Source organism: Talpa occidentalis, unplaced genomic scaffold (assembly GCF_014898055.3).
Source record: "Talpa occidentalis isolate TD23 unplaced genomic scaffold, MPIMG_talOcc4v2.1 talOcc4.17, whole genome shotgun sequence".
Classification (NCBI taxonomy): Eukaryota; Metazoa; Chordata; class Mammalia; order Eulipotyphla; family Talpidae; genus Talpa; species Talpa occidentalis.
In genome coordinates, this window is record NW_023601754.1 from 52933649 (window position 1) to 52957847 (window position 24199).

At 59.9% G+C, this 24199-nt stretch overlaps 1 protein-coding gene across 2 annotated transcripts in view; it reads right to left on the reverse strand.

Moving 5' to 3' along the window:
- The window catches only part of PPFIA1 (PTPRF interacting protein alpha 1), a 54072-nt gene that overhangs the window by 16921 nt on the left and 12952 nt on the right, over nt 1-24199 (reverse strand). For both annotated transcript variants that reach the window (XM_037517409.2, XM_037517408.2), the window contains 15 exons: nt 20605-20706; nt 20131-20295; nt 19737-19811; nt 19318-19419; nt 18951-19172; nt 17359-17505; nt 15685-15819; nt 14050-14133; nt 13166-13297; nt 11905-11967; nt 10901-10980; nt 8387-8522; nt 7187-7410; nt 5137-5368; nt 605-756 (listed from right to left, as the gene is read on the reverse strand). In XM_037517409.2, coding sequence (XP_037373306.1) covers nt 605-756; nt 5137-5368; nt 7187-7410; nt 8387-8522; nt 10901-10980; nt 11905-11967; nt 13166-13297; nt 14050-14133; nt 15685-15819; nt 17359-17505; nt 18951-19172; nt 19318-19419; nt 19737-19811; nt 20131-20295; nt 20605-20706 — 2051 coding nt within the window. The remainder of the gene's footprint in view (nt 1-604; nt 757-5136; nt 5369-7186; nt 7411-8386; nt 8523-10900; nt 10981-11904; nt 11968-13165; nt 13298-14049; nt 14134-15684; nt 15820-17358; nt 17506-18950; nt 19173-19317; nt 19420-19736; nt 19812-20130; nt 20296-20604; nt 20707-24199) is intronic.

The window sequence follows — 24199 nt, forward strand, 5'->3', positions numbered from 1 at the left end:
CACCGGCCTAGGCGCCTCTCGTGAGCAAGGACGCCCATCTGCTGGCAGCCGCGCCAATGGCCTCCTGACTGGCCATGACAGAGCAGGGCCCGGCGCAGGGTGTCCACTCTCACCGACCCAGGCGCCTCTCACTGGGCACCACTGGGACAGCACAAAACCTCAAGAGGAGGCAGCTGGAGGAGCAGCAGAGGGGACAAGACAGCGATGGGTCCTGGGGAAGCGCTCCACGGCAGGGCGGGGAGGCAGCGCTCTCGGCTCACAGGAACCAGGCTGCCCAGGGGCAGGGGTCTCTCGCAGAGAAGCACCTCCGGGCCAGCGCCTGGCGACGCTCCAGCAGGAACAGAAGTGGGCTCTCGGGGGACTCAGGGGCTCCGAGAAGTGACATTTTCCTAGAGCTGCAGCCCTGGCCAGACACGCGTCCTGCAGGACTTGGCCGCGCTGGGTGGGGCAGGCGTCCCGAGAATGCCCTTTTAATAAGCTCAGCTGAATTCTCTGGGACCCCTTGAAAATCTCGGTTCTGGCTTTCTCCGCCAAGGGAGGATCAATGCCTGGGAACAGACCGCCACAGCGGGGGCTGTGCAGATGGCCGCGCCCTGCTCCTTACTTCCGGACGTCCCTGATGTCCTCGTGGCTGACCGTGTGCGGCGCGCCTTTGTGCAGCCTGTCCAACCTCAGGGGCCGCGGGGAGGCCGGGGGGGAGGTTTCACATTTGATGGTGGTCTTGTCGTCGCGTACCTCGTCTCGGGAAGCCGGCAACTGGTGGATGGAGGCAAGCAGAGGATTAGGCAACCACAGACCGTGCCCCCAAAATCACAGGCTTTACATCATTATCACACACTGCTTCGAAAGCCCATACGCCATGCTGTGCGCCGAGCCTTTAGTCGAGAGTCGCCTGAAGGGCTGTCTCGTGTGAGCGGGAGCCTGCCGAAGCCCGCGGGCCGCAGACGGGCGCTGGGGGTGTGCTCGTCCTGAGCCAGCTCTGCACCCAGAATCCTCTGCCACCGCGGGGCCCCACGGAAGGGCCAGCCAGGAGCTGCAGCCTGCCTGAGAGCACACATGGGGCTCCTGCAAGGCACGTGGGAGGACCAGCGCCCCTCCTCTGGAGAGAGGCCAGCGAGGCAGAGCCTCTGCACGGGGGCATGTGGGGTACGGCCGGGACCCAGTATCTTTTCTAATAATGGCTGAATTGCTGTACCTATAAGAAGTCCGAGAGTGAACCGGGACAAACTCTTTACCCCAAACAGATGTGTCTGCCTTGAACTTCTTGATATTCCTTGAAAATGACTGACCGAGGTACTTATAGGCAGTTGAGAAACGAATTTGTTCAGTAAGGCCTTGACGATGGAAAATATGGCCAATCGTCCCGGGTCTCATGAAAAGGTGATCTCCTCCAACCTCTCTTTTCTTTGGGGGGGGTGGGGGTGGGGGAGGGGCGGAATGTGAGGGTGGAATGGACGGAGGCAGTGGCCACAGAACTGCTGAGCAGATCAAGGCCTCCGGGGTCCAGGCAGGGCGGCCTGGTCAGCTCCTCATGGAGATCAGGCTGGGCTGGACCCTGGGACAGGCCAAGCAACCCCCACAGATATGGGGCTGGGAGAAGCTGCCGCAGGCGGCGAGTATGGGGGAGAGCCATCCCTGTGGTGGGCATGTGGGTGCTGTACCCCCTCCTGGCTCCCGACCCCAACCAGACAACAAAGGTGCCTGCCGAGAGATCCCCAATGTAAACTCCGCGGGGACAGGTTTCAGACTCAGGTTAAAATGACTATGTAAAAAATGAAGCCCACACGGAGCAGGCTGTGGGGCACGCTGGAGCAGCCACAACCTCGATGCAGCCAACAGGTGGCAGGAGGTGGGCCCTCCCCAGGCGCCTCCCTATCCTCGCCTGCTTCACCACGACAACTCCCAGCAGGCCTGCAGGGGCCAGGCAGTGAGCCAGGTGGGTGTCGGGCACAGGAGCAGGCGGTACTTCTGGAGGCAGCTTCTGCCCCCTGCCTGGAGGGGGTGCTGCTGCCCAGGAAGCGGCCAGGGCAGCCAGGCCCTCCGGAGCACACTGAGGGGCGGCTTGTCGTGCTCGTCACTGCACCAGACAGCAAACCAGGGGGCAGCCACACACCCAGGTGACCGTCACTGCCAGCGCTAAGTGATCCAGCAGTCGCCACTGCCGCTGGGTGCCCCCACCCCCACGCTGGCACACACGTCATGGCTCTGGCCAAGGGACAGGGCCGCAGCACTGTCCTGGGAGCCTCTGGCTGGCTTGGGATATGGGCCTGACCTGTGGGCCAGAACACAAAAGTTAGAGGCCACTCTGGTGAACAGCGCTGTCCCTGCACTGCGCTCCCTCAGAGGCCAGCTCACTGTCTCCTGGCCCTGCCTCACTGACAGGGGTGCTGGGCAGGGGTGAGAGCACCCCGAGCCACAGGCGCTAAGTGCTCACCGCCCCCACCTCGGGGCACACAGGTGGCCCGAGGCTCAGGGTCACGTCTGGGAGGTGTTCTAACAGGGGCAAGGCGGCAGGTTCTGGGGCTCTCGGCACAGCCAGCACACCCCACGTCCGTACTCAACGCTGCTGGCAGGGCCACTCGCGTGGGATCCCCAACACCACACCACGGCAAGCTGCCAGTTTCTCGCTTCTACAAACCCAACGCCTGGGCAAACAAAGCACGCAGCCAGGAGAGGGCAAACGAGGAGGAGGGTGGAGGCCTGCCCCGCCCTCCATGAAGACCACCAGTGGCTGTCCCCTGTGCGGCCGCCCACAGAAGTGGCGGGAGTGTCCCAGCCAAGGCGCGCCCCCTCTGCATCCCCATGGGCGGCAGCACCCGCGACGCGCGGTAAGCAAAGGGGCGTGTAAATCACCAGGTGTTTTACCTTTCTGCGATGCTTCCTTAAATCGCTAGGCTGATAGATGCATGCAAAGAAATAAAGAGAAACCAGATTTACTGCACACTTTGAAGTTACAAGTTCAAGAATCAGTACAGGCAAATATATTTTTTAAATGGCAGGACAGATGTAAGGTACTATTTAGAAGAGTGTTTAACTGGAAATAGAATATTTTTTCATCGCACAATTTTAAACACAACGTGTTAGCATTTCATAGAGGAACAACATAAATTACTCCCCAGGGAGATAAACCCTATTACAAAACAAACGCTGTCAGTACACACGGCGTCTCACCTAGCGGAGGGCCCTCACCTTGTCCATGCCAGGCCACGCCCCTCACTTTCTTTCCTCAGTGAGAAACACGTTATACTTTACAATGTCACTCTGGTGAGGAAGCCGCTGCAAGTCCCCTTACACACTCGTGTAAGATCCTTACCTAGAATTTGACTTACAACGTGCCCAGCATAAGGGCGCGGCTGGCTGGGGAGCCCTGGGAGCGCGTGGAGGGCAAAGGCCAGCAGAGCAGCAAGCAGGGTGGCCGCGCTGTAGGTTCCAATTTTAATTTTTTTAAGAAAGTCGACTACAGGCGTGGGTGCAGGGGTTCGGCACGGCGGAGACCTGGCCTCGGCCACAAGCACCAGAACCAGAAAGCGCATCGCCCTGTGAGGCTCCGGAGGGGTGGCAGCAACGGGCTTGTTTTCTTATGTGAGGCGCTTCCACCCACGAGTCAGCCAGACCCACGCAGAGAAAACCCCCTGGACAAGCCAGCTGTGTCCACAGCGGGTTAAAATCCGCCACTAGTAGGGAAGAACCACTTTCTAATGAGAAATGAAGATGAAGCCAAATCCACTCGTGAGCGGTGAGCGGTCAGACACAGCCGTGTCCACACAGTGGCCATGGCCGAGTGCGTGGCAAGGAGGAAGGGGCTGGAGGAGACTGGCCGGGCAAGGCTGGACAGCAGCGAGCGAGCAGGCGGGCGGGAGGCAGACGCGGCAATGGAAAGCGAGACAGAGCGGATGCACCGGCAGCCCCGCAGGGAACGACAGAAACAAGGCCTGGAGCCTCCGCCGTGACTGACTGTCCCGATGGCACCGGCACGAAGCCACGGTGACAGTCACAGAACTTAGCACATGGGCTAGTCAGCTAGGGTGTCAACTGCAGAAAAGGTGGCAGACGTCACGGTGGGCCGCAGCCTGTGCGCACACTCAGGCCGCCCCTTGCCACCGCGCGGATGTGCAGGGGACCTGGAGTTGGGCCTTCCCCTGGGCTGCAGAGGCGCCGGGCTCTCTGGGGTACTGGCACGCCCGCAGCTCCCACAAGGCACTCGGCCCACGGGCGATCCGCTAAGGAGCACCGAGGGCCATGCCCCCGGAAGCAAGCTGGACTGTGGCCCCCCGTGAGAGCCGGGGACCGCCCACCTGCATTGGGACCCCACACCTCATCAGGACACAGGCCCAGCGCCCAGCTAAGGCTCAGGCGTGGTAAGTGCGTCTCTCCTAGAGCCTTCCCCCTGTGCCGGGACAGGGCCCTCTGTGTGTCAAGGAAGGTCTAGAGCTGCCACTTCGTGCCGTCACTCAAACTCGCGGTTGGCTTAACCACGTGTTGGGGAATGAAGCGACTGAAAATGGAAGTTGAGAGTAAAAAATGACAACAGAAATTATAGCTAAAAGTGGAAAACAGGCAACGGCCTCACCAGTAAACAGGCGATCAGCTCAGAGCACCTAACCAGAGGTGACAGACCACACAGCATCCCTTCGGGCTAGACATGTTGCCACCAGCAGCCCAGAGGTCACTGCATTTCTAGATGCTGGGAAGCAAAGACGCGCATCTGCTCCCAAGGGGCCTGGAAGCAGCCTGACTTCTCATGGATACAGGCCTGGCCCCCCGGGCCCGAGGCCTCATGGGCCTGACCCTGCACCCGCGCCCTCCTGTCAGGCCCCAGGGTCAAGACTAAAGATGGCACTGACGCCGTCCTGTTGGCAGGCGGCTGCCTATCCTGACGTGCATTAAACCATCCGTTCCTGGAGGATGCACGCTCTCCCCTGTGGCTGTGGCCACTTGCCCGGCGCCCACGCTGCCAGGCAGTGTGGGGGTCCTCATGTCGCCCCGCTAGCACCGACGTGCTCGCTGGTTTTAGGAGCCTCGGGCCTCAGCGGACGGGACGCGCCTGATTGGGGTGGGGAAGGAAAGCACCCGGCAGCACCCAGGCCGACGCCAGGCATGCGCAAGAGGGGGCAGTGGGCGGGAGGCCGCACGTACCAACGTCATGATGCCCAGTCTGTCCACCTCCCGGGCGGGGCTGTGCGGGATCCTTCGGGGGGTGGACCGGCCACTGTTGGGAGGGGAGGAGCCAGCAAGCGAGGAAGCAGGATATGGGGGAATGGAGCTCATTGATCTAAAACGACCAAGATTGTCCAAGCTTCCGCTGCCAACTCTGCTCTCAATCTCCTCCGCCCGCTGCTCTGTGTTCTCCTTTTCTTCTTGTATCAACCTAAAATAAACGAGAGACAGGCACCCCCTTCAGAGACCAACGCCGGGTGTCAGGATAAAGCCCGCATGCATCTCTGCCAGGAAGGCCGGGGGCCAGCGGCCCACTGGGCGGGACGGCCTCCCTGGGGCTGCAGGGCTGCTCCCCACGACCCCGTGCGGTGTCCCCCAGGGGCACTGCTTTTTGAGCCCCGCTGCACAGAGACGTCAGCACCTCACAACACACGCTCCCTGCTCGTGAGCAAAGCTGCCCACTTACTGATCTCTTTTTCAATCGGAAATCAGGAACGCTTACGTACATAAAAATAATCAACCGACAAAGCAATCAGGAATTTTCAGACACTTAATTCTCCACAGGAGCTGGCTTCCTTAAAGGTTGAATTTGAACAAGACAGCATGATGGAATTCGCTAGCAGCCTCGCCTGAGGCTCTGGGTTCACGACAACTGTGCTGCACGGATGCAGGACTCAAGGCCAGGGCTCCCCTCCTAACGGGCAGTGCAGGTGCTTAAGTGCAGGTGCTTAAGCGGCAGTTTTAAAGGCCGACTATGCAAATAATTACCTGGTATTTATTACCTAGTAAATGCAACTTCCTTTCCACTAAAGTTCTGCTTATGTTCCAAAAGTAACTAAAAAAAAATCTACAAGGTGGTGGGTGCGACCTGCCACTCACACCAGTGGGCAGAACCCACCACTCACGCCAGCACAAAGACGGCACGGAAAGTGAGCTCCTCGGCCAGAAAGCACCTTAGCGGAGGTCAGAGGTGGGGCGCGGGCGGGTGGGAGAGGAGAAAGGGGCCAATGAGTAGAAACTTCTAGTCATAAAGTAAGTAAATCCCGGGAACGTCAGGTACAGAGCAACTGTAACTGTAACGCTGTAGCTGTACCGGATACCGCAAAAAAGGTCACGTGACATAACAGGATCCTGCAAACACAAAAGCTGACTGCAGGACGCTTGCACCCCTCCAGCCTCACTGGGAAAAGACCTTTCCAAGCTCTTCGGGGCCACCACACAGCCTGCCGACTGCCGCAGCCCCTACAGCCCCTCGCCACCCTGCCCGCATCACCTCACACGCCCTGGTCACTTGCTGTGGGCCCACGGCAGGGGCAGGGCTGCCCCCCCCACCCCCCATGTTGCTAGACAGATGTGCGGCCACGGCAGGCCTGACGCCACGCCCCAGACAGAGGCCTCTGGGCTCCACCGCATTGGCACGTGGAGATATCTTCTCTAACTGCTCAGAAGCACCTTTACATGCTGACGGCTGCAAAGACCCAAACGCGGATCCTTAGCCGTCAGTGTCTGACAGAAGCGCTCCTCACGGCACGGTGACAGTGCAGTGCATGTGGAAGTGGGACCTGCCTCAGCTGCTCTCTTCCTGGTGCCAAGTGACATGCCCCAAGGGTGCGGCAGGTAGGATGCCGGCCGCGTGGAGACACAGAATGCCATGTACCACCGGGCACCTCGGGTGCTTGGGGTTCAGCATTCAGGGGCCACACAGGCTGGGAGGGGTAGACGAAAGGCTCACCCTCTCACACCCAGTGACGCGCCACCATCCCTGCCTGTCAGCTGCACTGAGCTCCCCTCGGTGCTCTCCAGCAGGGCCACCAGCTCTGGGGGTGGGCAGGACCCCTTCCTCCACAGACCTCCAGAGAGGCAGCGGAGGCACAACTGAGAGGACACCCGGGTCCACAGAGGAGCCTCCGAGGGGAAGTGTGGGCCTTGCGGTCTGACCACAGGCTGAAGCAAGCTTTCCTTTCAGGGACCTGGTGATTGACCCCAGCACTCGCGGGCCTCTCCCAGGAGGGCAAGGTTCCTGCGATACCTGATCTCTTTGTTGATGGCGTCCAGCTGCTCCTGGAGCATCATGGCGAGCGTCTGGGCATCGGCCTGCCCGCTGGGTGACAGCAGACCCGCCGAGCTGAACAGAGTGTCCCTGTCCTCTTCGCCATCAGACAGATCGACGTCGCTTTCGAAGGCTTGTGCCACGTTGGCCAGGACGCTAGCTTGCTGGGCGCGTTCCCAGTCCTGCTCGTTCAGCGTCTGCACCTGCACACAAGGACGCCAGCGCTTAGCCACAGCAGAAACAGCACCGGCCACCACAGCAACTTCAAAAAAAACTATTGGAGACCTAACACATTTTGAATAGATTTTGGAAGAATCAGGTACGTTTATAAGCTGCCGACGCCGTGAGGCGATACTCAAGAACGAGGGGGCGATCATGCTGTCCTTCGGGCCTCCTGCCACCCATACCTGCCTTCCTGGGGTAGGCATTTCCCCAGGGCCTGGGCCACGCAAGCCGCCCTGCTCCCGTGACCCCTGTGCCGAGCACACCGCGCCCCTCGAGGCCCTCCCCCATCACCACGCCTCGCTGTCCGGGTGGCCCATCTGCTCCCGCGTCGCTCCCACCGGCGCCTCTCCCGTCTCCCCTCTTAAGATAGTAAGCAGGAAACCGCAGCACCTCAGCCCCACATCTCCCCCAGCAACCGCTGCCTTTCTCTGCTCCCGAGAGGTTGAAAGTTCTCCAGAGACCCAAGGGCACCCACCTCTCCCCACTGCTTCAGTGACCCCCACCCCCCGCTTGCTGAGTGGAGCCAATGAATATGCAGAGGCACAGACGCACGCCAGAGAGGTCCCATTTTACCAGAACTTTTGGTCCTAAAAAAAAAGGATAGTGGGCCTCCCAGGTGGCCTAGGGGTCAGTCTCAGGCTGTCATCACGATGGCCTGAGTTCGATCCCGGCCAGGGTGTGACCCACAGGGCACCGCAGACCTCTCCTGTCTCCCCGCTGCTCCCCTCAACAGTGTATTTCAGTGGATCCGCCCGTTCGGCCCCCTACTCTGTCTAGTGAATCCCCTCAGCGTCCCCACACCCTACACCTCTAGCCTGCACCCCAGCTCTTCTATGTGTGACTTTGAAAAGAAACCCTTGGCCAGAATAAAGAGGAGCAAGGAGGGGGAGCGAGACTGTGACTCAGCAGCATGGGCCCCAACCGTCTTGGGCCGCAGGGAGAGGACGGCCTTGCCTTGGAGGGCTCATCGCGCAGAGCGGCCAGCCGGCCCTTCTGGGGACGCCGCAACACCGCGCTGCTGCCGTAGGGGTCTGCGGGGCCGTCCGCCACCGGGAACCGGAAATCGGGGACGCTGCCCAAGTGGGGCCGGCTGAAACAGGAGGGAGAAAGATCGTGATCAGAAGTGAACTAACTCTGTTAGTCAAGCCAGGACCAGCCAATCTGGAGAATCAGCAGCTTCCCAGAAAAGGCCTCCTGGGAGGACGCCTCTCTCGCTGGCTGCGGCGGCGTCCAGTCTCTTCAACCCTGCCGGGCGAAGCTGTGAGGCCCAGGACGCCAGCGCAGTCACAAAGCTCAGGGACGGGCCTGACACCCTGGAGGCCCCCAGGGCAAGTGCGGTCCCAGGCGACCTTTCTGGGGGACGGGCCCCAGCCGGCACACCGGCCTTCACCTGCTGTCACTCCCTCTGATCAGCGGGGCACCGGTGGGTCACAGCAGCCGTCTTCATTCCACCTAATGCACCCCAGAGGCGCCCCAGCCCCTCTGAATGCAGAGGTGATGCCATCTTTAGCGCCCTGAGTGCAAACAGACAAGCAGCACCCCGACTGCCCATCAGGCCCTGGGCAGGGAACCCGCTTGAGCAGTGACAGTGAGGGGCCTACGCGCCTTCCCAGGTGACCCAGAGGGCAGGGGTGACCTGCCAGCTCATCGACTTTCAGTTCACACACACCTTAATTCAGGGCGCGTCTTCCTGAGCACCCCACGGCCGCCACCGTTTGTACTGTGACGCCTGGTCCTGGCTTACCCGCACCCTCGCGCCCGCCGCAGCCAGTCCCTCCCAGGCTCTTCTCCAGACGCCTGGTCATTTCAGACGTCCATCATCATCTTTCCCACTCCTCGGCCTCCTCCCAGCTGAGACCACAGAAACGAGGTGAGCAACGTCACCATGGAACCGTGGAAACAGCCGAGACGTTCACCAGCCACCTCCTGCCACCTCCCAACCCCATTCTGGGCCGGCTGTGACACGCCTGCTCCGTTTCTACAGTCCCAAAAGCAGACTCTGCACGTCACGGGCACAAACTCACTAGCTCTGTCTCCTGGAAACAGGTCCTTGCCGCTGACCGTGCCCTCTTCTGCCCCCCGTCCTCAGAGCAGCCACCGTGGCCTGGGCATGGCCTCCAGCTGCCTCTGAGCACCAGAGCAGAGAGCTTCTGTCGCCTCGCCTGCCACTGCTGACACCACACTCCAGACCGTAACCTTAAAAGCTGCCCGCACTCTGTCACCCCTTGAAGGGCCCACACCAGCCCCACCCATCACTCAAACTTCTGGGGTGCCGGACTCGGTGTCTGCTTCCTCGTCCCCTCACTTGCTCTCTCCCTAGGGCGGTGCCTGGGGTGGTGCCTCAGCACACCAGTGACACCAGCTTTTCCCAGGGGGGTCTCAGTCAGTCGACCGAGTGGCTCTCTGCCCTACTCCTCCTCCATGCAGCCCTCTGCAATCACAGGCTCTCCCTGACCTTCCATCCCAGAGGCCCTGGCTCTGCCCTCACTGACGTCTCGATTCCAGGTGGTGGCTTGGGAGGGACAGCACCAGGCCCCTCAGAGGCCCTTAGTTAGCAGGTATAGGTCCGTGTGCAAAGGCCCGAGGTTGTCCTGGGCCCGCTGCAGGCAGAGCCTGGCTCTACAGGCGAAGACTGTTCCAGTGAGCCACACACCCACCCTGCAGAGCTGCACTCTCATGCGACGAGAGTTTTCTACAGGACAATGAACACTGTGATCCCTGCATGAGAGTCACTGCCTCTGCAACATGAGTAAGAAAGAAATCAGGATGCTCGAGCTTGCTAGATTCATCCCCAGCCAGGTGAGTCTCTCCCAGTCAGGTCTCAGTAGACACCTAGAGACAATGTCACTCACCCTAGAGGCTCTTAAAATCCTGTGACAGGGGCCTCCCTGGTGGTGCAGGGGGTAAGTCTCAGCATGATGAAGCAATGTCTAGCCACTGCAGCCTAAGTTCCATCCTCGGCCAGGGAGCTGACCCACATGGCACATCAGACCTCTCCTGACTCCCTGCTGCTCCCCTCAGCAGTGTATTTCAGTGGATCCACCTGTCCTGCTCCCCATTCTGTCCCTGGGGAATCCTCTCGGCCCCTGCACCTCTGGCCTACATCCCAGTTCTTGTGTGCATAAAAAAAAAAAAATGCTGAGACAGGCATGGACTGCACCAAGCCCACAGATACTAAGGCCGCTCGCAGGCGGCTCCCAGCGCAAGGCCACGCCAGGGGAGCGCCGGTCCTGTGCAGCATGTCATCTCCCACCCTGGGCTGCCCCGGTCAGCACGCCCAAGCATTCACCGTTGCTTCCCACCTTCCACCTGCCCCGTGGATTTGAGTTTGTCAAGGACGGAAGAGCCACTCTCCCTTGGAACGAGGTTTTACTCCTCCCTCTTGCCTGCCACTGGCAGACCAGGAGCCGTGGCCGCAGACGTGGCCCAGTATGGTGCCGAGGGTGCCTGCCGTAGGCTGACACGTACCCGTGGTGAAGAGAGGTCCCTCTCAGTCTCACTTGGTCAAGTTCAGTCCTCAATGCTTCGATGTTCAGTACAAGCTGGTCCTACAAAACGGCAAAGGACAGACGTTGTAGCCCTGTCTTTCAGGATTTAAAATGATTTGCATCAAATGTGCTCAAAGGCTGACCGTGACCATATCCATTAAACGAGCAGTTATAAACACCAGACATCTGATTCGGAGAAAATTTTCTCCAAGAGCCCCATAGGAAACAAACTGCTCAGACGACCCAGTTAACGTGATAAACCACTGAACGCTGAGCTCTTAGTCCCAGCAAAGCTTCTAGAGGCAACGCTGGGCCATTCGGAACTGCTCTCTCATGGGGAAGCCGATGCCCTCGGAGACACCTGCTGCCGTGTGGCTTTCAGCCCCGAGAGCAGGCCCACTCGGGCGTCAGCTTTGTGTGTGCCTGGCTCTTCTCTGTCAGTGATAAAACAAAACAGAACTGCCAAAAACTGCTCTAGGTCACCCAGCACCCCCAGGCCCAAGCTCCAACACAGCCACGAGGCGGCTACGCACTGGCCGACTGGTCCCGAGCGAGGGCTGCCATGGCCCAGCATGCCACAGACGGCGGGCTTCGCATCCGGACAGCGTCAGGAGCTCGCTGATGGTCATGCTCATTAAGTGACAAAATAACATGTTCGCGACAATGGAGTACGTAAAATTAATTCTACCAGTTTCTTCTAAACGTGACCACTAGCAAGCTGCAGATGGCACTGAGGCTCACGCTGTCTGCTGGCCAGCACGCTCTAGACAAAAGGTTTATGCCAGCGTCTCCGCTCTCCAGGGAGCTCAGAAAGCTCAGAGCTGCAAACCAGACACCTGCCAGACTCAACATCCAGCTGGGACCAGGGGCTCCCGGCGCACAGTGGAGCCAGGTGCGGAGGCCATCCTAGCAGCCATGCGCTCGGCTCGGGTCAGCTCGGGTCAGCTCGGGGTGGACGTCTAAGCAAGTGAGAGATGTAACTACCTTATCATGTTGCGTTTCTTCTAGCTGCTTTTTCACATTTTCAACTTCTCGCAGTAGAGAGTTCTGAAAAAGAGAGTCCTTTGGTGTTGGTTCTTGAAAACAAGGGCTGTACACAGCAACACTGCCTCTCTGCTCGAGACAACGAAGGGCAGAGGAGGGGCTGAGCCGACGTGCCGACGAGAGCACATGCCGGCGAGGGGCCCCGCCACCAGTCATCACCCACCCACGTGACACGTACTTCTTCACGGACTGACTTTCCACGTGTTGGCATGCCAAGCTCTCAGCATTTAGTTCATGTTACACTGGGTTATTCTCGCTTTCAGGTTGCGGGTCATCAGCCACATGGGAAGACTTACGAGAACTTTCCAGATATGACGTTCCAACCTCCCACCTTGAGGCTGGCCCGCCCATCAGGGAGGAGGCCGGGCCCAGCCTACACAACCTCTAGGAATGCGCCTCACAAAGATTTTGTGCAAAGCAAAAGTGTCGCAGCTAACAGCAACAGGGAGTCTCTCTCAAATAAGCAAGACCCCGAGTGCCAACCTCGGGGAAGATTCTGCCCTGTGCTCAGGGCCTAGTGCCTCAGGACAGGGTGGACCAACCTAGTCCCACTCCTAGCCCGGAGCTGCTCACCATGGACCGGGCACTCCCCATGCTAGCCACAGCCAAGGGATTTCCACGCTGCGAGGAGCAAAAGGCCAGGCTTAGAGTTTTCCCAAACCAAATGAAAAGAGAGAAGGCGGGAGCTGGAATGTGAGAATGCTAGCTTTTGCGTGATGAAAAGCTCGGGGTGAGCTTTTCACATCCTGTCACACCACACCTGTCACATCCACACTCGGGACAGGAAGGGACTTCCAATGCAAGGACAGCCAAGGGCTATCCCCACAGGCACAGTCTTACTGGCACACCGTCACATCCATTTGTGTAAATCCCACCTATGGCCGCTTCATGCTAATTACTGATTAGTGTGAAGCGATTTTACTCAACTCCTAATAATTAGTGAAAACCTAAGTATTTACCAGCTGGCCCTCTAGACGGTTCGCCAGCTGCCCCTAGAGAGCAGGGGGAGAACTACCCCACGCACAGGACAGCAGGCACAGGACAGGCACGTGGGCTGCATGGCAAGGCAGTGCCCGCGTGTGCGTCCTCCACTCTAGGCGACATCTTCCCCCGCCACGGCGGCTAGCCACTGTCAGGCTTGTTCCGGGAGAACAGCGCCGGGTGGGGGCTGGGGCGGCCCCGTGGGGTCTGCGAGGCCCACCTTATCCTCTAGCGCGGCCATCCTCTCTTTAAGATGGAGCTGAAGCCTCTCGTTCGATTCAGAGAGAAGCTTGTCCACGGTGTCTGACAGGCGTTTATTATGTTCTTCGTTCATCTTTTCTCTCTGCCTGGCCTACGACAGGAGAAAGGACTTGGTAAGTTCACGCAGAGGCACGACCCGTATTTAAAAGCGAGGGCACCCCCCTGCCGCCTTCACTGGAGCCTGCACTGTGGCCGGAGCCGGCGCGCAGAGGCAGGGATGCCGCCACCCCACGTCTCCAGCCCTGAGGCAGGAAGATTACACTCTCAGGGCGCGGCGCAGCCCCGTCTCCACACCATCTACTCCCCGGCAGGACACTCTCCTGCTGTGTGAACAGACACTGGGCGCTGAATTCAGTAGCGGGAAAGGGAGTTTGATTTACAAAGCAGAAGATTGAAATATTCACTTTGGGAATAACTAGCGGAGAGAGACTTGGAGCTCTCTTCCTCTATACCCTCACACAACTTGAGACTGCTATCATGAACATTTATATTTAAACAATTACAAAGAACTACCGCAAGCAATCCCACAATGCAGGAACAAACATTGCTAAGTCTTGTTTTATAAAACTGCCATCAACTTCATGGTTTAAAAGATGGTCTTTGCCCCAATTCTGAAATGAACATGAAAGATAAGGTGGGGGTGGGGGGAGCGCTGATGCAGCACTGCCAGGCGGGCCCCTAGGCGGTGCCCTGAGCCGGCGGGCAGTCTGGGTGCTTCTTCCCGAGGGGCCAACCTCCGGCCTCCCACCCCCCACCTGACAGTGTCCAGGTGGGGTCACAGCCGACCGGAGACGAGGCCACGACAGGATAGAGACGGGGCTCAGCCTCTCCTGGGCCACGTACCCGCTGAAGCTCCTGGTTCTTCTCCTCCAACTGCGCCTCCATCTGCCGCAGCCTCTCCTCGATGTTGCCATGTCTCTCTTCGGCCTGGCAGCAAAAACAGTGTCAGTGCGACGGTTGGGGCGCCGAGCTGGCCGCCGCCTACTGCTGCAGCAGCACCAAGCGGGACATGCTCTGCGGGGTGGCCGCGCCAGCTAAGGGGAGGCCCGACGTCCACCTGGGAACAGGCCAGCGGCTGCACTTGTGCCCCATGCTGCCGGCCTCCTCTCACGGCGGTGCCGGGGCAAGGCTGGGGTGGTGACTGACTCGGTAAGAGACAGACGCGCCTCCCGCCCCATGCCACTCTCAGAGGGCCGTGTTCGTCCCCTTGTCAGCGTGCCTCCGGTCAGTCAGCATGGAAGCGGGAAGCAGCAGGCACAGAAGCAGGGCGCGCATTCTACCTTCCTAAGCTGGGAAGTAAGTTCCAACAGTTTAGCTTCCTTAGCGGCAGAGCTTCCAGAAGACAAAGGGCCAGACTACAAGGCCGACCAGGGACAGGAGAGACGACAGGGGAGAAAAGAAACCGAGACTTTAAAGGCAGATCATGGAGGAGAGCTTGTTAGAGCTGTTAGCAAGACACCTGCTGAAGGAGCTCCTGACCCCAGCGGATGACCTCAGGCCGGCCTGCAGGACCAGCATGCAGGGATGCCCTGCCCTGCCCCGCCCTGCCGGGCCCCTGGCCACTAAGCCGACGGCAGGTGCCCCGGGCCCGCATCTGCTCCCCTCGGCGGACACTGCCTCTCAGCCCAGAGAGACCTCCTGTCCCTCCCCTGGTGGACGCCCAGACGCCATCCCCGCAGCTGCTACATCCATCCTCCTGCCCTCACTGCCCCCGGGGGCAGTTGAAGACTGTGCGGGCAACGGCTGGGCCTCACATGTGCTCAGCCGGCATGTGAACAAGTGAATGAATGTTACTGATAAATTTACTGCAAACTTATTCTGTCTCTAAAAGAGAATGGTGTCAGGCCTCCCCGGTGGCGCAGCGGTTGAGCGCTGGGTTGTGAAGCTGCCCGCAGCCTCTGCAGCGCCGGTTCAATCCCCGGCTGCTCCCCGGCCCCCGGAGGAGGGTCCCACATGGCGCGCAGACCTCTCCTGCCGCCCGCTGCTCCCCTCAGCAGTGTGCTTCGGTCCTTCTGCCTGCTCTGCTCCCCGCCCTGGCCCTGGTGAATTCTCTCACCCTCCCGCGCTTCTGACTGTACCCAGTGCTTGTGTAAATAAATAAATGTTTTTTTTTTTAAAAAAAAGAGAGAATGGTATCCTCCCGTTGCCGGGAGAAGCCGTCCTCACACACAGACGGTCCCAAGGCAGTGAGGCGCTGACCTCTGCCAGACTGAGCGCGTTGACGCGGGGCGAGCACAGCAGAGCCCAACAGTGTCATGTCTGACAAAACTGAGGAAAATTAGTTCAGGGAGAACAGAAACAGGGGTAATGTCTGACGCTTAAAAAGCATCCACCCTCAGACAAGCCAGCACTAACAAGAAGACGGAGCAGTTTGGGGGTTTAAGCGCCGACACTGGCAACAACAAAGAAGGCATCAGAGCCCATCATCGCTGAAACCCAAGTCCCTGCACCCCGGTCCCAAAGAAACGGAGGCACCACCTTGGAGAGGGCCGCCACCCTCTGCGCCAGCTCGGCCTCCACTTCGGGGAGGGTCTCCGCCTTCCGCAAGGTCTGCTGCAGCTTCTGCTCCGCCAGCTCCAGGCGCTCTTGCAACTGGCGGTTCTTATCCTCTGTCTACAAATGAGAGAGCGTCAAATGCAGCAGAACTCTGAGCTGAACCCGCACCTACAAACTGACACAAAAGCTAAAAGCAGACACAAAGCTGGCTCCCCGTGGCCATCCGAGCACTGGTTCTCAGCCCAAGGCAGCCTGCACTCTCTCTCACCATGCACTGGCACCGCCCAAGAAGTCCTTTAAAAAACAGACAAGCAAAGTTCTCCACATGGAAGAAAACTAGTTTCTGTGGATCCTTGCTCACTCTTGTCGGCAAGCAAAGGGTTCAGCATCGATCCTTCCTAAAAACTCCCAAGGCCAGTTCTGCCACAGGCACAAGGCCTAACTGCGGCTTCACCACCTCTGACCACAGCTCTCCCAAGAGCACAAAGCGCTGCTCCAACTGTTTTTGTGAATGATTCTTCTTTTAAAAAAAACCTTGTTTAGGCCTCCCTGGTGGCACAGCGGTTGAGCGCTGGGCTGTGAAGCTGCCCGCAGCCTCTGCAGCGCCAGTTCAATCCCCGGCGGCCGCCAAGGATCCCACATGACGTGGCAGACCTCTCCTGCCGCGCCCACTGCTCCCTCAGCAGTATTATTTCGCCAGTCTGCCTGTTCTGCTCCCCACTCTGGCTCTGGTGAATCCTCTCACCCTCGCGTGCTTCTGACTGTACCCAGTGCTTATATAAATAAATAAATCATTAAAAAGTCTCAACACAGGGCCTCCCCTGGTGGCACAGGTGGTTGAGCACCGCGCTGTGAAGCTGTCTGCAGCCTCTGCAGCGCCGGTTCGATCCCAGCAGGCTGGCGAGGGTCCAACATGGTGGGGCAGACCTCTCCTGTCTCGCCCGCTGCTCCCCTCAGCAGTGTTTTCTGCCCGTTCTGCCTGTTCTGTTCCCCACTCTGTCTCTGGTGAATCCTCTCACCCTCCCGCGCATCGGGCCTGTACCTCGGTTCTTGTTTAAAATTAAAATTAAAAAAAAAAAACTCAACACAGAAATTTAGAAAAGGAGTGGGAAAAAAAAAAACCCCAAACATAAGAACCACTGTGAATTCTGGGGGGCGCACATCTATGTCCACACAGCTACCCTCCTAGCGTTCGTGGGCCCCGCTTGGCGGACAGATGCGTGCAGGCCGCATCCACAGCCACAGAGCTGTCGCCACAAGCCCTGCACCCTCACTGGCTTCAGAGCACTTTGTTTTTATTCCGGGCTTAATGACACCCTCTATGACACACCAGAGAAACGCAGCCTCCTTCCAAGCAGCCGGCGTGGTTCCTCTGGCTAACCCTGGGTCTCGCCACCCGCCTTGCTCCCATGGTAAATGCCAGCACGCAACAGACCAACGTCCAGTCACAACCACAAAGAGACAGCGCTGTGAAGTGGCTGAGCCGCGGGTCAGGTAAGCAGAGCTTGTAAGAGGAAGTAACCCACGCCTGAGCATTCTTCTAATATTCTAAGTTCATAAAAATAACATGTCGGGACTTGATTTCCGGCCTAGGAGCCGCAAGGAAAGGCCGTCAGTGCCATCAGCAAGTGAGAGGGGCCGGCGCCGCACCACTACCTGCCGATGCATAGAGTCTTTATTGGCGATCTCGTTTTCAAGCTTGTCGTTGAGGTCGTGCACAGAGGTGGCCTCCCGCTGTGCCGCGAGGTAGCGTTTCTCCAGAGTGGTGATTCGCTCTTCCATGTCTTCCTTTTGGGCCATGGCCTACAGGAGGTAGTTCAGAAGGAGAAAAGATCAGTAGTTAGTACAGAACCTATTGATGTGGCTGACGGAAAAACCTGGATTAAAACCCAAATTTCAAATCAAGTATAAAGTCCGCATTCTCAGCCTGAAGGAGACGCCAGCCTTCTCCTGCACGCAGGAAAGGCCTCTCGCCTCGGCCAGCAGAAGGCTCGCCAGCTTGCTGCGCCAAGGCTCCTGATGCCACGTCTGGCCACTGTTGACCAGTTACCTTTTCTATACCGGCACCCAAAAAAAATAATAAACATCCCAATGGCCAGGAATCCTAGGAGGTGAAGGTCGGGTCCCCACAATGAAGACAGAGAAGGAGAGGCCTCTGACAACAGCTCTCCCAAGAGCACGCCTAACAAAGCGCTCCTCCGACTGTTTTGTGAATGATTATTCTTTAAAAAAAACCTTGTTTAAAAAATCTCAACACAGGGCCTCCCCTGGTGGCGCAGCAGTTGAGCACTGGGCTGCGAAGCTGCCAGGAGCCTCTGCAGCCCCGGTTCGATCTCGGGCTGCTGGCGAGGGTCCCACATGGCGCACAGACCTCTCCTGCTGCACCCGCTGCTCCCCTCAGCAGTGTTATTTCGTCGGTCTGCCTGTTCTGTTCCCCACTCTGTCTCTGGTGAATTCTCTCACCCTCCCACACTTTTGACTGTACCCAGTGCTTGTATAAATAAATCTTTTAAAAAAAAAAAAACTTAAAAAAAAAATCTCAACAGAAATTTAGAAAAGGGATGAAAAAAATAAGAAAACCTAAGAACCACCGTGAATTCTGAAGGGTGCGCATCTGTGTGCACGCAGCCCCCCTCCTCGAGTCCACATTTGTTTTTATTAGGATGGTTAGTTTCTCAGAAATTACTACACACGCAGACCTGCTGGCCCAAAACGGGTGTATGTGTACATGCTTCACAGCATCGGTAATCTTGACGTGTGTTGTGTACGCCAACTCCATCTCACCGCCTGGCCAGCAACATTAAATACACACACCCTTCAAGGAGTCGAGGTCCAAGACTAGAGACATCCCTGACGCCCCCTCAACACGTGGGCAGCGACGCCCTGGGTACAGGAAGCAAACGAGTGGGCAGCATGGCCAACGCCCAGTCCACCAGCACAGGTACGGGTGAGTGTGACCCCGAGGAGCCCAGCGTAAGGAGGGATGCGTGCAGGCGGCCTGGAGCCCATGAGAGCAGGGGGTGCAGCCCCATGGCCGGCCCGGGGTGGGGCAGCTGCAGCAGCCTTGGCCACTGCAGAGACCACAGGGAAGGGAGGTTGGCACAGAAAAGGGCGCCTGCCCCGCCCACGGCACCCTTCTGTCCTGCCATCACCTGGACAGCAAGCCAGAGGCTGGACCTCACCGGGAGAGTCAGGGTGCACAGGACGGCCCCGCGATGCCTAGCCGCAGCAGCAGCAGCGTCACTCACCTCCCGAACTTCACGCTGCAGCTTGGTGTTCACTTCCTCGGACCGGATGAGGTCCTTGCGTGCCGTGTCCAGGTCCTCCTCTAGCTCCGCCACACGGCCACAGAGGGTGGCCAGGCGCTCCTTCATCTGGCTCTGCTCCCGCGACTGCCTGTCGATGACCTCCTGGAGCTCCAGCACTTTGGCCAGGTCCTCCTCGTGGCTCAGGGAGCCGTCAGAAGACCTCTGCGGGGGAAAGCCCTTAAATGGCCTCGCCGGGCGGGTGTGGGAGGAGGTAAAGGGAAGGCGAGGCGGGCGGTCTGCTGGCTCTCAGCGCCGGGGCTGCTGCCCTGGGTGGGCACAGGCACGCAGGGAGCGGGAAGGGACTTGCCTGGCCGTTGGTGCTCGGTGCGGCTTCTTGCTCACGGCGCGTGTCAAGCACCCCGTCTGTTAATGTTTTTTTCTGGTTATTCTGTTCTTTAAGAATCATTAGCTAGATCAAAATAACAACAAAACCAGGAGAGGTTGTGAGAGGGGGAGACGGAGGCAGTGAAGCCCCATCTGGGAAAGCGCGCGCTGTGCCGCAGCGCACAGAAACAAGGGACAGTGAGGCAGCACCCTGACTATGGCCAGTTCCAAGGTAGAACCTTCGGCCTCCTGGGCATCAGGTGTGGGCACCTGCAGCTCTGAGGGGCAGACGAGGGCGCTCGCTGAAGCGCCTGCACAGCAGCCCCACCCGTGAGGGCGGCCCTCCCACCGTGAGGTCAAGGACAGAAGCCCGGGCCCCAGCCACACCAGCCCCAAGCGCACCTCCTTGTGTGTGGCACCCAGCTCCTCCTCCAGCAAGCTGCACCTCTCCAGGGCGACTCGCAACCGCTCCCTCACCTGCAAAGGAGAGGCAGAGGCCACCGGGGCATTACAGGCCGCTCCCCAACAGGCAGAAGGACACCTGCAGAGGGACACCTGCCACATGCCTCTGACCCACTGCCAGGAAGCCTGCTTGTTAGCAGCTTGGCGTTGAATGTTTGAGAAAAATCTTCCCTCTACACAAATCACATTACCCGAGCCTTAGCCACAAATCAGTACAGGTCTACACCTAAGCCAAGGAGGCCAGCTAGTGCATTCATGCTCCGGGAACTGGCAACAAGGAGTCACAGGACACGGCTGCCCACCCCCGAGCCACCGGCACGAGCCCGGGAGGCACCTTCTCATCCAGAGCCTTGTGGTGCTCGAACAGCGACTTCAGGGCCTTCAGGACCTCCACCTCGCTGGACACGCCCGCCGGGGACTGGGCCTGCCTCTTGACCACCGTCATGCGGAGGGAGCGCTCGTGCCTAGAGACCAGGCACTCCAGGTGTTCCAGGAGCAGCTGGGAGAGGCAATAAACATGCTGGAAGGACCGGTCCCTCTCAGGACTGGCCCGGGGCATAGGCCGCTTGTGTGCCAGCCAGTCTGAATCCCTTCGATGCAGCCCCAAGTGAGAGAAACCTCCCCCGCAGATGTATGAATTCTCATCATCAATGCTAAGCCCAGCGCGAGAAGGCTGACTGACCCCAGTGGCCTCAGGGGGAAATGTGGGGAGCGGGCCACATCTCTCCGAGCCGAGCGGGCCGTCTGCGGGGCCCAGAGATGGCAGCGCCGTCCTCCGGGCCCGAGAAGCCGCCCAGCAGCTACTGACCCGCGTGTTATTTCTCTCCGCCTTCAGCTCAGCGATCTCCTCCTCCCGCTCTAGGAGCTGCTCCCTGCAGACGTTGAGCTCCTTAGTGAGGGCTGCGAACTCCTAGGGACAAGAGGCAGCCCCATGAAGGCCCCCATCCCCGCAGAGCAGGCCCGCACTCTGGTCCTCCAGAGAGAGGGGAGCCAGGTGGCCAGCCCAAGTCCACCGCCCCCCCCCCGAAGTCGGGCTCACACGCAGGGCCCTCCAACGGCCCAGAGAGGCCCAGACGTGGGTGCTGACATCAGGCCCCGAGGACAGTGTGAAGGGACCCGGCACAGAAGCCCGGCCCTCGCGGCCAACCTCCCTTTCCTTCCAGGTCAGTCTCCGCCGGGGAGACCGTGCGTTCTGGGGACAAAGCCAAAGGCCCCGAGACTGGCAGCTAATCTGGCAGAGCCGAGCCTTCTGCGCAAAGGGCAAGTTCAGGAGACTTCCTGCTCAGGCGCGCGCTGGTGCTCCCGGCAGGCACCCTGGCGGAGGAGGCAGGGCCCCGGCGCGCCACCGGTCAGCTCCCTCCACGTGAGCGCCAGACTGTACCCGCTGGCACAGGAAGTGAGCTCAACTCCTCCTGCACATTCTCGAAGGAGCAAAACGCCAAAATAATTAAAATCACCTGCCCCTGCCATTGTTTCCCTGCACTGCAAGAGCTTTCTCTTCAAAGGACACAAGCGAGAGGGCCCCCGCAGAAGTGACAGACCCCCGACACTCAGTCACAGGAAACGACGCGGGACAGCGGCGCTGCGGCTCCCTGGCCGGCGGTCCTCGGCCGCCCCGACGAGCCGCGCCACAGGAGAGCTGCCTGGCAGCTGCAGGAACGGGCAAATGCACTTATTTTTTCCTTGAAGGCTGTGACTCTGGGAGGAGCGAGCGGGGGGCGGGTGGGAGGCAGGTCATTTCTCTGCTACACTAGCACTTCTTCCAGAGCCCACGACCGGCGGTCACTTTGCAGCGGGACAGCCTGTGGGGCTCCGCGGGCCTGCGCCCCAGCAGAGCTGGAGAAAAATCACACACAAGAAGCCTCCGAGACGGTCCTCCCAGCGACAAACGGGGAAACCGCTGTTCAAGAAAACCTACAGAGACTCCGTGCGGAAGGCAAAGCCCGCCGGCTGGGGAAGGAAGAGCCCCCCAGAGGCCCGGCCCAGGACCTGACCACCCCCCCACACGCTGCGCCCCTGCGAGGAGCAGGACAGCAGCAGTTCTCGTGATGCCGGTGCAGAGAGAAGTGGGGGTACGGCGGGAGAGGTGCTCTCTGGCCCTCCCTACCCCCTCTAGGGCGCCTTCTTGGTTGTAGGGAGGCCCTGATCCCCTGGCTTTGGGGGCCCCTGCTGTCCCCACCCCCCTCCAGAGGGGGACTCCCGGTCTCCGCCGGAGGGGGACTTCATGGGTGAAGTTTAACCACAAGGTGCTGCCAAGAGTGGGTGGTTGGGGCGGGCGGAGACCGAGACAGCGGCTGGCCAGGCAGCGGGGGAGAGCTGGCCCTGAGGCGGCAGGGAGGCCCTGCCCAGGGTCGGGACAAACACCACACTGTGACCCCAGGCGCAGCTCCTTGTGCGTCAGGATCCTACTGGCTCCCTCTGAAGAGGAATCTGCACCCCAAGCACTGCCAGGGCTTCACAGCTCCGCGAGGTCAGGGAAGGGGGGAGACCTGCCAGTGCCTGGCACCCAGGGGCTGTGGCCTGCCCAAGGCGGCAACCTCCCCGAGGGCAACCTGGGACAGACGTCACTAAAATCATCCAGCCGTTCAGTCAGGGGCCCAAACGGCAAATTTCATGTTGTGCATAATTTCCTGCACACGCGCGTGCGCGCACCCACACCCACACACATTTTTAAGACAAGGCAACCTAAGAGCACAAAATCAGCGACGGCGCGGACGACCGTCGGGAGCCTGTGGAGGCGCCAGCCGACAGGAGGACGCCGCGCACGCACGGCGCCTTCCAGCCCCGCAGAGGGCTGCATCCAGACCACAGCCTCCGGCGGGGGTGTGGGGAGGGGCCCCTGAGGCCGGCTCTCCTCGTTCCCCACCAAGTTCTCGCAGGGACTGGCTTCACACACGCCGGGTTTAGTCAGATGCGATCCCTGACTCTCATCTGCCCCGGAGAGCAGCGCGGCCGACGCGCAGGCGGCTAACACCCCGCGCCAGCCAGGCCGGCACCAGCTCCTTGCAGTGGGGCGGCCGTGAGGCCAAGCCGGCGGGGAGCTGACTGCGGGCCTGGGGGAGCGGGGTCTTGAGTGTGTGTGAGCCTCGGCGCCGAGGTGGCGGTGCGGGTCAGGCTTGGCCGTGGCTGGGAGTCAGCGGCTGCGTCTTGGACCGTGTGCGCTCCCAGCTTCCTCCTCCTGGCTAATCTCTTTCATTCGCGCAATTTCAAAGTGGCTTCTTGCCATGCCCGCCTGCACTTGTTTCTTTTGTGTTCATGGGGTTAACTCCTCTTCTTACGCACCGTAAGCACACTTACTCTGGCCCTCTAGGCCGGCCTGGCACAGGGCTCGGTGCAGGGGAGCCCGGCTCCAGAAGGAGGTGCTCAGAGCACGCCTGGTGTGTGGGCCTGGGTCCCAGCACTTCCGTGGGCGAGGCGCCCCTCCTGCCTGCTGTCCTGTGGCTCTGCCTTCAGGGCCTCCCAAGGCTTCCACAGGGCCAAGCTCGGCTTCCACATCACTTAGGGCCCCTGCTGTGCGGTTATTTGTGACCCCACTAGGGGACCCTGAGGCAGTGCGGCTCTCCCACTAGACCCACCACTTCCAGGGGATTTATTTCGGCGTTAGCCGGGAAAGCTCACCTGACTCCAGGTTCACACAGTGAGTCTGAATCAAGTTCTGATTCCACCGTGTACTCCAGTCTCTACTGTGCCCTGACCCAGGAAGCCACGTGTCCTGCCTGGCGGACAGAGCGCAGAGGACTGGGGCAGGCCCGGGCCTCGCCAGTGGACACCTGCCATGCTGGACTGCTGTCCTGACCCTGTCCTGAAGGCTCTTTCTCCGTTGGGGCCTGCCTGTGTTTGGGGGATTCTGTCCTTAAATCTATCTACACTGACATGCTCAGGAGAGCAGGTCAGAGCAGGCTCATGTCCCATCCTGAGTGGGAGGCCGCCCACCAGGGCTGTGCACACCTGATCAGGCCTGCCTCCTCGGGCTGCGCTGCAGGACAGGCAGACAGGCCAGCCTTGACCGGCAGCGCGGGTGCTGAAGGAGACGGCCCCCCAAGCTGGATTCCAAGCAGGAACCAGCGACCCAGCTGGTGAGAGCCGCTGCACAGAAGCACGGAGGGCCAGGATGACGGCAGGCTGGCCAGGGCAGTGTGCAGGGCAGTATGCAGAGTAGGGTGAGCTGGGAGTGGGTGGGCAGAAGGATGAGCCGGTCTCACTGGGAAGGCCCAAGGGGGCTCATCACACACAGGCCTGGGCCAGGGACTGGGCAAGCCCTTCCTGTCCCGGGCAGGGCTGGGCGGGCACCCAGGATGGGCTCACGGGGGCGGTGTGTGAACAGAGGCAGAGTGGGCTCTAGGAGACCAGCAGCAAGAGCCCCGCGCCCAGCCCACGGAGCAGTGAGGCTCTGAGGTGAGGCC